General features: G+C 46.0%; 1 protein-coding gene across 7 annotated transcripts in view; it reads right to left on the minus strand.

Moving 5' to 3' along the window:
- LOC140408399 (serine/threonine-protein phosphatase 2A 55 kDa regulatory subunit B gamma isoform) overlaps window positions 1-13,957 on the minus strand; it is a 495,785-nt gene that overhangs the window by 108,387 nt on the left and 373,441 nt on the right. For all 7 annotated transcript variants that reach the window (XM_072495544.1, XM_072495546.1, XM_072495545.1 and 4 more), the window contains one exon: window positions 12,934-13,046. In XM_072495544.1, the coding sequence (XP_072351645.1) occupies window positions 12,934-13,046 (113 nt within the window). The remainder of the gene's footprint in view (window positions 1-12,933; window positions 13,047-13,957) is intronic.

Here is a 13,957-nt window from a genome sequence, read left to right on the forward strand (position 1 = left end):
TGAAATATGAGGCTTATTGTTCACCAGTTGTTGTTTTTTTACATACAAGGCCATGATAAGCGACACCATGGCACAGTGGTTAGTACTGCTGCCTCATAGTTCCAGGGATCCGGGTTCAGTCCCGGCCTTGGGTGACAGTCCGTGTGGAGTCCGGACTTTCTCCCAGTGGGTTTCCTTCGGGTGCTTCAGTTTCCTCCCACAGTCCAAAGATGTGCAGGTTAGGTGGGGTTATGGGGATAGGGTGGGAGAGTGGGCCTGGGTGGGGTCCTCTTTCAGAGTGTCGGTGTGAACTCAGTGGGCCAAATGGCCTCCTTCTGCACTGCAGGAATTCTATAAGCATCACTGATTTACAGTGAACAAATCTTACTCTTATCCATAATGTGGGATTGTTTTGGCTTCTGCAATTCTGTCCATTATTTCATGAAAATCATAGATCAGTTGGTTTGGACATCAAAATAACAGTTACCTATGTAAAGAAACACTTGAACAAAGTCAATGCGTTCAACCATAAACAAACACATTATACAGGCCAAACGTGGGGGGCGATTCTCCAATATGGAGCCCAAGTGTTCGTGCCGTCGTGAACGCCGTCGCGTTTCACGACGGCGCAAACCGGGGCCGGGTCCGACCGATTCGGGCCCCTACAGGGGGCCAGAACGATGCTGGAGTGGTTCAAGCCGCTCCAGCCTTCTTTCACAGCGCCAAATGGGCGCCGCGCCAAGCCACGCAGGCGCAGTTGGGCCGCAGCAACCTGCGCATGTGCGGGGGATTCTTTAGCGCGCCAGCCCCGACTCAACATGGCGTTGGTGTTCAGGGGCCGGCCGCGCCAGAAAGTAGGCCCGGGGGGGGGGGGGGGGGGGGGGCCACGATCGCAGGCCAGACCCCATCGGAGGCCCCCCCCCTTGTGAAGGAGCCCCCCCCCCCCTCAGTCCAAAGATGTGCAGGTTAGGTGGATTGGTCATGCTAAATTGCCCTTAGTGTCCAAAATTGACCTTAGTGTTGGGTTGGGTTACTGGGTTGTGGGGATAGGGTGGAGGGGTGGGCTTGGGTAGGGTGCTCTTTCAAAGAGCCGGTGCAGACTTGATGGGCCGAATGGCCTCCTTCTGGACTGTAAATTCTATGATTCTTAACAGAGCCCAAAAGTCTAGAAGAAGGATCCTAAGCTTGAATTTATGCATCCCAACAGGATAACAATGTACAAAGTTGATTCATTTAAAGACCATTGTAGCGTGCAGTAGGCAGTATAGTAGCACAGTGGTTAGCTCTGTTGCTTCACATAAGCACCAGGGTCCGAGGTTCGATTCCCGGCTTGGGTCACTGTCTGTGTGGAGTCTGCACGTTCTCCCTGTCTCTGCGTGGGTTTCCTCCGGGTGCTCTGGTTTCCTCCCACAAGTCCCAAAAGACGTACTTGTTGAAACAAGTGTGGCCACTGCTTACTTACACCACATGTACCTAACCACACGCATGCGTTTTGGTCTTGCCCCAAGCTTATTGGATGCATGACTTTCCTTTATCGACACAATATCCAAGTTTTGCTGATAACCCCAGAACCTTGCCCGCTGGTTGCAATATTTGGGGTATCGATCCCCCCCCCCCCACATCTTTCACTCGGGAGTGAAGGCGGTTGGTCTTGCCTTTGCTCCTTTAATAGCCAGGAGGCGAATATTATTCAACTGGGGCTCTCCCTCACCACCCAAGGCACCTGCATGGGTGGAAGATATGATATCAGCCTTGCATCTTGAAAATATCAAGTATACCGTCAGAGTAATCATGATTGGAGAAAGTATTACTTTTAAACAACTCTGAAATACTTTCTATCTTTTAACATAAGCTTAAGAGACCTGACATCAAAGGCTATAGAATGAAGCTATAAGTGCTGGGACTTTCTTGGCTGACTCACAGCACCTCATTTTTTTTTAAAACTCCCTTCCTCTCCCTTTCATCTCTTGGTTACCGTCTCGTTTCTGCTTACTAGGTAAATCGGGGGAGAGCTTTCAGTCCTATAAAGCAATGTAATGAGGGTCGACTGGAATATTTCTGTTTGTACCAGCATGCTGCAATTTTACATGTTGGATTGGATATCAGCTTGTCTTCCCATTACTGACTTGGCACCAGGGACAGATGGTACAGTTTCCTGTTTCTTTTTATTTTTAACCCAAATTAAAGAAACACCTTATCATTTTTTTTTTGCAATCTTACTTAAATAAATACTTAGAATTAACTTAATTGGCTATTAAACAGGTATTTCCACTCGCCTGTTTTGACTCTGTATTCCAGTTTTGTGTTGGGTGCATGATGCACATGAGCAATCCATTCAATCTGATATAATTTGGCGACTGCATGCCAATTTCGTATGAGAGTTAATTGAGTTTACACGAACAGCTTACTGCCCGACTACAGTGAGAGGTCATCGCATCGTTAGGAATGTGGGAAGTTAACGAGATTAATAATGAACTTGAGATGAAAATCAAAAAACAGACCAAGTAACAAGACTAGCAGACATCTAGAGGAATAATGAGGTGAGACTTGCCCAGTAACAAGATTGGCAGGAGTCCAGAGACATTGAGGTGCAAATTGCCATATCAGAAACATTGTTCCCAGAGATCAGTGAGGCTGTACAAATGCTAACTTCTAAAGGCAAGCAATTTGAGAGAGGTAGACAGCAGAATCCACAGAGGGGGACATCAAAGAGACTGAACAATATAACTGTTAGCACATTCATTGGGAAAGTCGGCTAGTTCTCCATCCAAAACTCAGACAGGCCAGTTCCATCTTTGGTACGAGCCATGGAGGCCTGTTCCATAAACATTTAGAGCCAAGGCATATTGCAGATATTATCAACTAAAAGATGCAATTTTGTGCCTTCGCTGAACCAAGAAGAGGCATTTTCCCAGACTTGATCACCTAGGTGACATTGTGTGGTAACTACTAACTGAATTTAACCTACAGAATTACTAAACTTGGGAAAAGCGATGTTTCAGGGAGTTCAGGGAAGATGGGTATACGTCAAGAGGTAACGTCAAATAAAACGGTACTTGGGTATTCATATACTTAAGTGTCATAGTGTATATTGTTAAGTTATGGGTTAAGAGACATTCCAATTAGTTGTCTCATTTATGTTAAGTATCCAATAATTAACACTGATATGTAAAGAGGCTTCAGGTGGCCTTTGTGTCAGGTGGTGTGAGGATTGAGTTTTGTGCAGTCTGTTTAAGTGAAATAAAGGTGTTTGTAAAGAAGCAGAACCTTTGACTCTATACAACAGCAGCTAAATGTCTAATATATATTAGTCTTTTGTTGTGTGTTTTTCTTTTCTTTTACTTTCATAAGTATTCTTTATCGACTGTTTACACAACAACTGGACTGGTTCCTCATTGGTTGTACATTGTTCCTCACATTATTCCAAACTAAAATACATTATTAAGAACAGTGTTTCAAGTTATCCTTTGGGGTTTTGAGACACTCTCGCATGGTGAACACATCGGGGTTAATAGCATGAGGAAAAATCAGATCAGGCCCATGTCTCATTTTCTACTGACTCCAAGAAAAAGTATCCAGCTCTTGGCAAGATCGATGTCGGAGGTAAATGAATCTTGCCCGAATATAATAGAGGGATCCTAATCAGCATCTAAAAACATTCAACAACATCTGGATCTTTTAAGAAGGGTTCATTAAATCCCCATAAAAGGAGCACATTAGATCAAGTGCCGAATCAATTTAGGCAATGTAATGGTAATTTTAATAAGAGGCATTCCATAATGCTGGCACTTTGACATGACAATTGCAGCTAATCTCAAATAACTTTAAGGAGGTGTGAAAAGTTACAATAATCACATCCCTCGAGATGGCTCGGCCTCCAGACACCAGCATGCTTCTGTTCTGTTATTGACAAGGAATCATGATCCTGGATTCGGAGCACAAGGCCAAATCTGTCAGAAATGTCATCCCATAAAGTCAGGAAAGCTGACAGGCCCCTCCAAAAGAATTGCTAACTCAAAAAGTGGCATCCGTCGGAAAGATATCCCTCATTAAAGGCCTTCGACCAAGGTGAGCAAATATGTCAGCTTCCTTTTAATTATACGGAATTTCAGGAAATACATTTAGGGGTCACATTCCACCACTTGATGAAAACGCAGGCCTGGTGCATCGAAACAAGACTTGCCAAAATAAAAAGCGCAGTGGGACATTAATCTGTCATGCTTTAAGCTGCGTCCAGACATAACAAGCCCTTAAGTGCACTATAGGTAGTAAAGGACAAAAATGATGCAAAAAAAAAGTAAGGAATGTGCTCTTTGGTGCAATTTGTATATATTTTGCTGGTGTGAGGTTTGGGGGGGGGGGGGGGGGGGGGGGCGCCCGTTGAGGGATGAGCTCTGCACCATACCCGGACGACTTTGACATTTTTGACACTTATGGTGATTTTGTTTTGCATTATTAAGTACCCTGTGATTCTTCCCCTGTCGCGCATGTGCTGTCATTTTGCCGCCGTTTCTTGCCTATTAAAAAAGTTCAGTCCAATTGTGCACTTTTATCAAATTGCTTGTGTAGTCTCATTTGTCACCCCAATCACGCTGTCAGAGAGACTGAACTATTTAAATGAGAAAACTCAATGCAATCAATTGTTGTTTCCAAGCTGGAAAAATAAATGCACTGCCAGCAGTTAAAAGAAAATTACCACTGAATATAATCGAGGTACACACACATGCCTTAAGGTACGTGTTATGGCTTTCAGGGTGCACTCCTTTGTAAGAGGGTCATAATATGCAATTGACTCAGATACCTTTCCGATATTGTAATGTGGAATATTGTTTTCTTCCGTGCATCCTTCTTCTCTTCATTATCCTTCACAGCTGCAAAGCCCTCTGATGTTCGCCACCTTCTTCCGTCAATTCTCTCTGGCTGCACCTTCCCCCTCACATCGGGTTTCCTTCCCCGTCTGCTCACTTCCATCACCACGCTCTCTTTTCTGCTTGCCTTGGCGCTGGAGTCTCCAGACTGAACCCAATCCGTCCACTCCACTCGTGGCACTGGCATCTCAACCGGCATTTCCGACACTGACTTTCACTCCATAGAGTTTGTTTTTTCTCTCAAGTGCACAATGTCCATTTGCACAGAAGACACAAATCTCCACCTTCCTCGAGTTGCCGACAGAAATATTACTTCAGAAGCCACAGTCTCAAAGGAGAAATTCATAAACCCTTTGCTCTGAATGCTGATGTTTGGCAACTATGCATAAAGCGCAGGACCAAGCACATCTCGTCCAATCCCTCCCCTCCAAAATGGCCAACCTATGCAGGAACATCCGCACTGGTGCAAAAACATTTTTATTTGAGACAACACACATGGTCCGTTTCCATTCCCTTCCCCTGCAGCTTGTCAAAGCTTAAAAAAAAAATTTAGCCACTTCTCTTCTTAAAGCTATTATGAATTCTGCATTCACCACTGTTCTTGCGAGGGCGTTCTCATGTCCTAGCAACCATACATACACTTTGTTCTGATCTTCTCAGAATGTTTGCTACCTTTATTCTGAGAGAATATGCATACTGTGGGATGGCAATGTAGCAATTTAATTACATGAGAACTGTTGCAGTATGGGCACCCCACCTTCTTTTCAATTTTGCAGCTTCATGACCCATGAGATGGGCTTCCGTGTGAAGTGTCACACTTGAATGTTTAACATGCAGCTCAGCTAATATCTTCGATCGTTTAATCAAAATTAATTCCCTTCACGCTCGGGAAGGTGATTCTAATAACAATCTGCATGGGAGCTGTCATCATGGCCTAGCTATGCAATAAAACAAGGGGCTCTATCCTCCAAAACGCCACACAGAAAACATCTCCAATTACGAAAATGACCATATGTTAAGATGTAGAGAAGCAGACAAAAGGAGCCTGCTGCATGGCATCCAATCACTATGTTAAAAGAATGTCTAACTTGATTAAAAATGTTCATGTTCAAATCACCTCCCCCCAATGGCACTAAAACTGCAGTCTACCTAACAGTCACAAATATAAACCCTTTTAACTGTTTCTCCGACATGGAAGAGGCCCAGTTTTCCCCGAATGCTGACTTGGGCATCTTGGGTGGCAGGGGTCGAGCCCAGAAGAAAATGCATGAAACAACCTCCTAACAAGAAACACAATGGGCGGGATTCTGCGGGAATCGGCGGGGCGGGCAACTCTGGCGGGAAGGAGTGGTGTGAACCACTCCGGCGTCGGGCCGCCCCAAAGGTGTGGAATCCTCCGCACCTTCAGGGGCTAGGCCGGCCCCGGAATGGTTTGCGCCGCGCAGGCCGGCGGGGAAGGGGCTTGGAGCCACGGCAACCGGCGGCAAAGGGCCTCCGGCGGCCGGCACGAGTTGGCGCATGCGCGGGAGCGCCAGCATGTGCTGGCGTCATCCCAGTGCATCCGCAGAGGGCTTCATCTCCGCACCGGCCATGGCGGACCGCTACAGCCGCCGGTGCAGAAGAATAGAGTGCCCCCACGGCACAGGCTCGCCCGTGGATCGGTGGGCCCCGATCGCGGGCCAGGCCACCGTGGGCGCACCTCCCGGGGCCAGATCCCCCGCGTCCCCGAGGACCCGGGAGGCCGGCCGCGCCGCCAGGTCCCGCCGGTAAGGACCTACTCTAATTTACGCCGGCGGGACCGGCAAAAAACGGGCGGCCACTCAGCCCATCGCGGGCCGGAGAATCGCCGGGGGGGTGCGCTGCCAGCGGCCACCGCAGCGCGATTCCCGCCCCTACCAAATCCCCGGCGCCAGAGAATTCGGCAACCAGCGGGGTCGGGATTCACGTCGCCCCCCCCCCCGGCGATTCTCCGTCCCGGTGGGGGGTCGGAGAATCCCACCCAAGAACTCTTTAGGGCGATTAGCACCAGGAATCCCGTAATGGAAAGGCATCAGGGAGCGATAGGAAATTGGAAAAATGGTGAAGGACAAAGGGCACAAAAAACACATTTCACGGCATCTAGTGGTTTCTGTTAAAATTAATTTATCAAAATCATCAATTCCAATTGGTCAATCAACCCGAATATCAGTACACCACCACCACATAAGAAAAATAACTACACCCACTAAACAGTTAACCTAAACAACAAACAATAAATTCCATTCATTGTTATTTGTAGAAAGCGCACGTCCACAATTTTGTTCATGCCATGTTTCTTATTATATTTTTCCAAACACCTTTCACATTAGATTAAACACCCCCACGCTGCCTTGCGAACGGAGCTTCAGGATAGCACAACAACCTTATCAAGTGAGGACAACCACACCTGGCATAGCACGAGCTGGATAGCTCACACACACATGCCCATTTGTACCTTTGATAAGGGTGTCAGGTTTACCTCTCCAAACATCCTCTCTACTTATTGCAAATCTAAATTAGAAGCCTCTGATTCATCTGAATACAAGGTTACACAAATTTGAAAGTTCGGCTCCTTTCTGCTACAGTACCAGCCTAATGAATCTAGTGATAATTATGTCCAGTGCAAATGAGAATTGAATTTACTAATATAAAACTTGCTCACTTGATCACTAAATCTTATTCCAATGGAGGGGGTTAAGTCTTCAGAAAGGATGATCGAGGAAACTATCAGTATCTGGCTGAGAAAATCCAAACTACCACCAAGAAGAAAACAGAATGATTATCAGGAAGCCTTAACTGACACTTTGGGGGTGCTTGAGAATTTAACATTTGGGTTCTGAATTGCTGAGCCGATTATGTATGCTTGGTTAAGAGGCACTTATCAAGTTCTAACAAAGAGTCCCCATGAGTTCTGGCAAGCTGAGCCCATGATGAATGCTTGGCTGTGTTTTAGAAAAAACCTAGCGCCACTTACCATGTTTTGACAAAGGGACAATATAAAATATTGGCTTATCTTTACTTTTCAGATGCAATTTAACTTGTCCCGTTGTGCTTCAACTGTTTTATTTTTGGGTTTTAATTCAGCTTCATACCATTGCACATTTCTTTTTTTTTTTTGCAGGTGAATTGTACCGCTTTGTCCAAGAGGCCTTGGACCATCTTCCAAAAGCCCGGCAGCAGATGAGCAGAATCGAGCACATCAATTCACAAAGACAATCTTCAGGTTATTCAGAAGATAGGATCCTCTGAAGATTAAACTCAAAGAAGAGGCAAAGGGAAAAGGAAGAGGGCTTTCTTCCCCTCAATAATCATCGCTGTGGGTTTTACTGCTTTGTAAATAATACTGGGAACTGGCGTCAGAAAAACACTGTTTTGTCCCAATCTGGTAGCGGTGACCTCTTGTGACTTGTGCAAAATTCCAGAGTAGCTTTGCTCTCTCTCTCAATGTATCAGAAAAGAACAAAAGGCATCACCGTTGCATTTACTAAATAGGAATTAGGAACACAGTCTATAAAAATATTCCCAAAGCTTCAAGTATCACTGACTCACTCTGTACCAGTCAGACATCCATTAACACCTGCAACATCCAGCTGCTGGCTGCCTTTGGATTACTTCAGCTTTGAATCATCTTGATTAACAAGGACATCACTCAATCCCAGTTCCCACTGCACTCCAATACAGGCACAATTAGCACCAGCTTGTCCAAGCTGTCTTTTTTTCTGACAGCTATAAAGATTGAGCAGCAGACAGGTGTGCAAATCTAGTTCAGACCAACAGTTTTCTTCCATTGCTGCCCAATGGTGAACAAAACCAAGTTTAACTGGATGGGGTTATTTTCTGTTCTGTCATTTATAGAATCATAGAATTTACAGTGCAGAAGGAGGCCATTCAGCCCATAGGGTCTGCACCGGCCCTTGGAAAGAGCACACCTCCACCCTATCCCCGCAACCCAGTAACCCCAATTAACCTTTTTTTTGGACACGAAGGGCAATTTAGCATGGCCAATCCACCTAACCCGCACATCTTTGGACTGTAGGAGGAAACCGGAGCACCCGAAGGAAACCCACGTGGACACGGGGAGAACGTGCAGACTCCGCACAGACAAGTGACCCAAGCCGGGAATCGAACCTGGGACCCTGGAGCTGCGAAGCCACTGTGCTACCGTGCTGCCCATATTTAAAAACTGCAGAAAAGCAAAAACTCAAATTATAGGTACTGACACTTGGTATTCACAAGTGTTACAATCCCAGTTGATGCTGTAACTGGACAGGAAGATTCCAGAATGGAACCCTGGTTCAAAAGACCGTAACATTTATTTTTTTAATAAAACGAGGAAGAACAGTCACAGGACCGCTAATTGATTTTAATAACAATAAAAATACATTCATTAAACATGAAACAAAATGGATGACACAATAGTCCTTTATTCTCCCTTTAGCTCAGCAATTACAGGCGGATTTTGAGATTAACATGGATTACAACTTACATCTTGTCTCATTAACAAAGTCATTTAAGCGCACAGCTTGATTGTGGTCAAATACACACCAAAGAGACAGGCCACAAGATTTGGGGATGCAGATCTGGGGAGGCTCCTGGACACGGTGGAGGCCAGGAGGGATGTCCTGTTCCCCCGAGGGTTCTGGAGGGTCACCAATAGGGCAGCCAGTGCCGCCTGGGTCGAGGTGATGGTGGCAGTGATCTTGGGGAGTGTGGCCAGGAGGACTGGCCTCCAATGCTAGAAGGTCAATGACCTACACCGGGCAGCATGAATGAGTAGACACCAATGCCCCCCGCCCCCCCCCCCCCCCCCCCCGAGACCTGTGCCTCCCCCCAAAGGGAGCATCTACCCCCCCTCCCCACCCACCCCCTTAAACCTTCACAACCCTTCCTCCACCCCCGCCCCTTCAGCCACAGAGGCCTCGGCAGTCGGTAGGGGTTATGGATGGTCGGTGCGGCAGACAGGCAGGGACAGGGTTGCCCCAGGAATGGGTACACATAATCTAGGGGTTGGCATGGTGGTGCCGCGTGCAGTTGGCTCCCTGGTTGCCCTCCTAGCACCCCCTCCCACCCTCGCATGGCAGCCCACCTCCAGCTCAGGGTCCCCCACACCCAGCTGAGGGACCGCAACCCTGCCGAGTACTTGGGTGGCAAGCCCAGCTCCCCTGGGGTATTTGCCTGTGAGCATAGGTGGCTACTCACCTCCCCGGCTCCCCACAGAAGCCATTCTGCCAGGTTCAGTTTTTCAAAAGGAATTCTAATCGGCGCCAGCGTGACCACTTGCTGGGGAGGACGCTGAATGACAGGAGGCCGTTGGATATGGGGTGGCTCCCGTTAATTGTATGGAAATGGGGCTTAATTGGCAATAATTGGTTTCTCGCCACGCTCGGGTGAGATCCCAATTTCGCCGACGGGAGTGGGCCGGTTGCATCGCAAACGGTTTGGCATCTGGCGCGGTTCTCATTTTTTACCTCTCCCACTATTCATCAGCCTCGTTTTGCTTGAGTGAGAGCGTAACGAAGCCAGAGAATCGTGCCCACTGAGTAAATTCTGCAAACAATGGAGATGTGCAGAAACAGATGTAATTTCAGTAGTACACACTACCTTTAGTTCTTTGAGTTACCAAGTCAAATTGCTTTTACCTAAGGCACAAACAAAAACTCAAGATTATGGGAGCATAAGAAATAGACGCAGGAACAGGCCATTCAGCCCACTGAGTCTGCTTTGCCACTCGATAAGATGGATGATCTGATTGTGGCCTTACCTCCACTTTTTTCCATCACCCTCAATCCCCTTGTAGAGCAAATGTCTGTCCCAACACAAACTTGAATATCCTCAATGACCCTAACTACACTGGTCTCTGGGGTGGAGAATCCAAAGACTACGGCCGTCAGAAAAGAAATTCCTCCCCATCTCCATCTTAAATGGGAGACCCCTAATTTCTAAACTGTGCCCCTTAGTTCTGGATTTCCCCCAGGAGGGGAAATATCCTCTCAGTATCTACCCTGTCAAACCTCCTCAGAATCTTAATAAGACCACCTCGAATTCTTCTAAACTCTAATGAGCACAGGCCCAATAATGTTTTTTTTTTTTTAAATGTAGACTACCCAATTATTTTTTTTCCTATTTTTTTTAAGGGACAATTTAGCGTGGCCAATCACCTAACCTGTACATCTTTGGGTTGTGGGGGTGAAACCCACGCAGACATGGGAGAATGTGCAAACTCCACACGGACAGTGACCCAGGGCCGGGATTCGAACCCGGGTCCTCAGCGCCGCAGTCCCAGTGCCGCCCCACAAGCCCAATAACTTAATTAAGTATTGAAATTTAGCTTGCACAGTTTAAACAGGGTTTCTATAAATGCACTTATCTTGCCATTCACATTCCAGACAAAAACCTGCCATCATAACTGGAATGGATTTTCCTAAAGTGTCCACTCAGAACAAAGCCTGGTGACATTCACAAGATTTTCATCTAATCTCTCTGAAAGGAATGTTGGTTTAATTTAGATGGTGTTGCTCTAAAGGTAAGCCCAGTTCTCCCAGGGTTAACTCGCAGAGAGTCAAGCACTCCAGATTGTTGTTCAAGGCAAATTAGCCGTTACACCAGCCATCACAGCATTGGATATTACTGAAAGGCACATTACTTTGAGGCAACAGGACGCTCACTGCATTTTTAATATTGGAATGGTGGCACGGTAGCACAGTGGTTAGCACAGTTGCTTCACAGCTCCAAGGTCCCAGGTTCGATTCCCGGACAGGGTCACTGGTTGTGCGGAGTCTGCACGTTCTCCCCGTGTCTGCGTGGGTTTCCTCCGGGTGCTCCGGTTTCCTCCCACAGTCCAAAGATGTGCAGGTTAGGTGGATTGGCCATGTTAAATTGCCCTTAGTATCCAAAAAAGGTTAGGTGGGGTTACTGGGTCACGGGGATAAGGTGGAGGTGTGGGCTTAAATGAGGTGCTCTTTCCAAGGGCCGGTGCAGACTCGATGGGCCGAATGGCCTCCTTCTGCACTGTAAATTCTATGATTCGATGATTCTATGATTTGGGCCATCCACCAACACGATACGGTTGCCTCAGCTCCCAGACAACCTAAGAAGTTTGATTGACAGCTCACTGAGCTTTGACAGAGAGCTGAGGGAAGGCTCAGAGGTCAATCTTTTGTATCTGTGTACGGCTGTTGCTGTTTCTCTCTCCCTCTGCAACCCTCGAGGGTGACACCAAGGTACCACATTTTAAAGATAATTGCCAGGGACTTGTTCATTGAGGAAAGAGCAAATTGCATTATTTTGTGTATTTATCATGATAGAAAGAGTCTCAAGTCATTGATTGAATTCTCATCATGAAAACTGCTTTGGGTTCACTCACACACAGTAAGCCAGCAGATTAGCTGACAATTGGCTTTATGTCATTGGGCATGCTTTTTGATCTACCTTATTAAAAATAGGACAAAGCCACATGGCAGCAGTTTTCAGTAAGCACAGAAGGGCTTATTATCATGGGATTATTACTATTAGTTACCAGGCCATGGTATTCATATCAAGCATTTAAAAACAATCTTCAGATCATAGGGTGTGCGAGGGCAGCTTATGGGACAGACAATGTTAACCACAAGACAAGGAGAGCAGATACACAATTTCTAACACCCACTTTAATAAGAGTTTCTACACAAATCATTAACCTTTATTACTCTTTTTGAGATGCCACAATGCTTTAAACTTCAGATTTGATACATGTACACTTTTATAACAAATTGCTTTCTGACATTTGCAATGCATTTCCTCGAAAATAGTTCTCTGTAACAAGCCAACATGTTGGAACTTGATTTCTGAATTCTGTTCTGTGGCTCATTTTTATCATATAGTGCATGGAGTATGTGCAGCCAGATTGCAGGTTAAGGGTATGATTTTCGAATCAAACTCGCCCAATATGGTTTCTGCAGAATTGAACACGTTGGTGGGCGCTTTGATCTCTAACCTGGCGGCTCCAAGCTTTTAAACCATAACACAGGTACAGAGTGCATCATCACTCTTGTTTATCTGCCCAAGTTCAATTTGGAGGGTCTCCACTCACCTGCAGCACTGTTACGGTGGATAGATCCTTCATTCTACCTTCTTCATCTTTGAGGTTATAACCCTCTGGCCTCTTGTCCCTTTCACTGACTTTCCATAATTTAATAGTCTTATCTGCAACAATCAAGGACGATATATTGCATCAGCTTCAAGAAATACATCTTTTGAGCAAATTAATACAGATAGACTTGAAAAAATAAAATGCGGTGTATAATTATTTTTCCCCACAAGTACTTCAGATAGTTTAAACGTGTGAATCAAACAGCCCGTCCAAACTGGCATTTGTTATCAATACTACAGAGTGTATCATTCAGAGATCAAAATAAACGCACAAAGGACAGAAGTCCTGAAGCCCACCAAGAGGAGGAGAAAAGGTCTAGAAATTCCTGATGCACCACTGTGCCTGTTTGCCAACACAGTCCTGCCTCTGAGCCATTTTTAAGGTGGCTGGGCAGGGGACCGGGTAGGTAGCCAATTGAGGCCATTAAGGAGCCCATTAAGGCCCCTCTTCCCCAACACCTGGAAATTTCCAGTGGCAGGCAGGCTCTTTGTAGTGTGTGCGTGTGAGCGTTTGTGTTTGCGTGTGTGTGCACTTGTGTTTGTGTCTGCGTGCACGCGTGCCAATACGTGCATGCAAATATATGTGCACCAATTTCTCTCTCTCGTCCTCTCCCCAGCTGTTAGAAATTAGAATGAGTAACTAATCAAGACACGAGAATTGAAAAGATTTATTGCATCCACTTGTTTATCTGCTAAAGTCCAAAGTTCGCTCTTTTTTTTCCTGGTGATCAATTTCACATTGCATCTCAGGATCCTCAAATGGAGTTAACCATGGGTCCACTGATGCAAGCCTTTAATTGCTGCTTTCTGCTTCTGGTAAATAAAATCTTGTGAAGGTGTTCTCGATTGCTGTAATTTTCACAAGCTCGAAAAGAGTTAGGAAGTTAAATTTTTTAAATACGTGCCATCTCCAAATTTGTGAAGAGAGGAGAGTGTGGGAGATTGTGAGAGAACAACAAGCAACT

The sequence above is a fragment of the Scyliorhinus torazame genome, chromosome 3, assembly GCF_047496885.1.
Source record: "Scyliorhinus torazame isolate Kashiwa2021f chromosome 3, sScyTor2.1, whole genome shotgun sequence".
Classification (NCBI taxonomy): domain Eukaryota; kingdom Metazoa; phylum Chordata; class Chondrichthyes; order Carcharhiniformes; family Scyliorhinidae; genus Scyliorhinus; species Scyliorhinus torazame.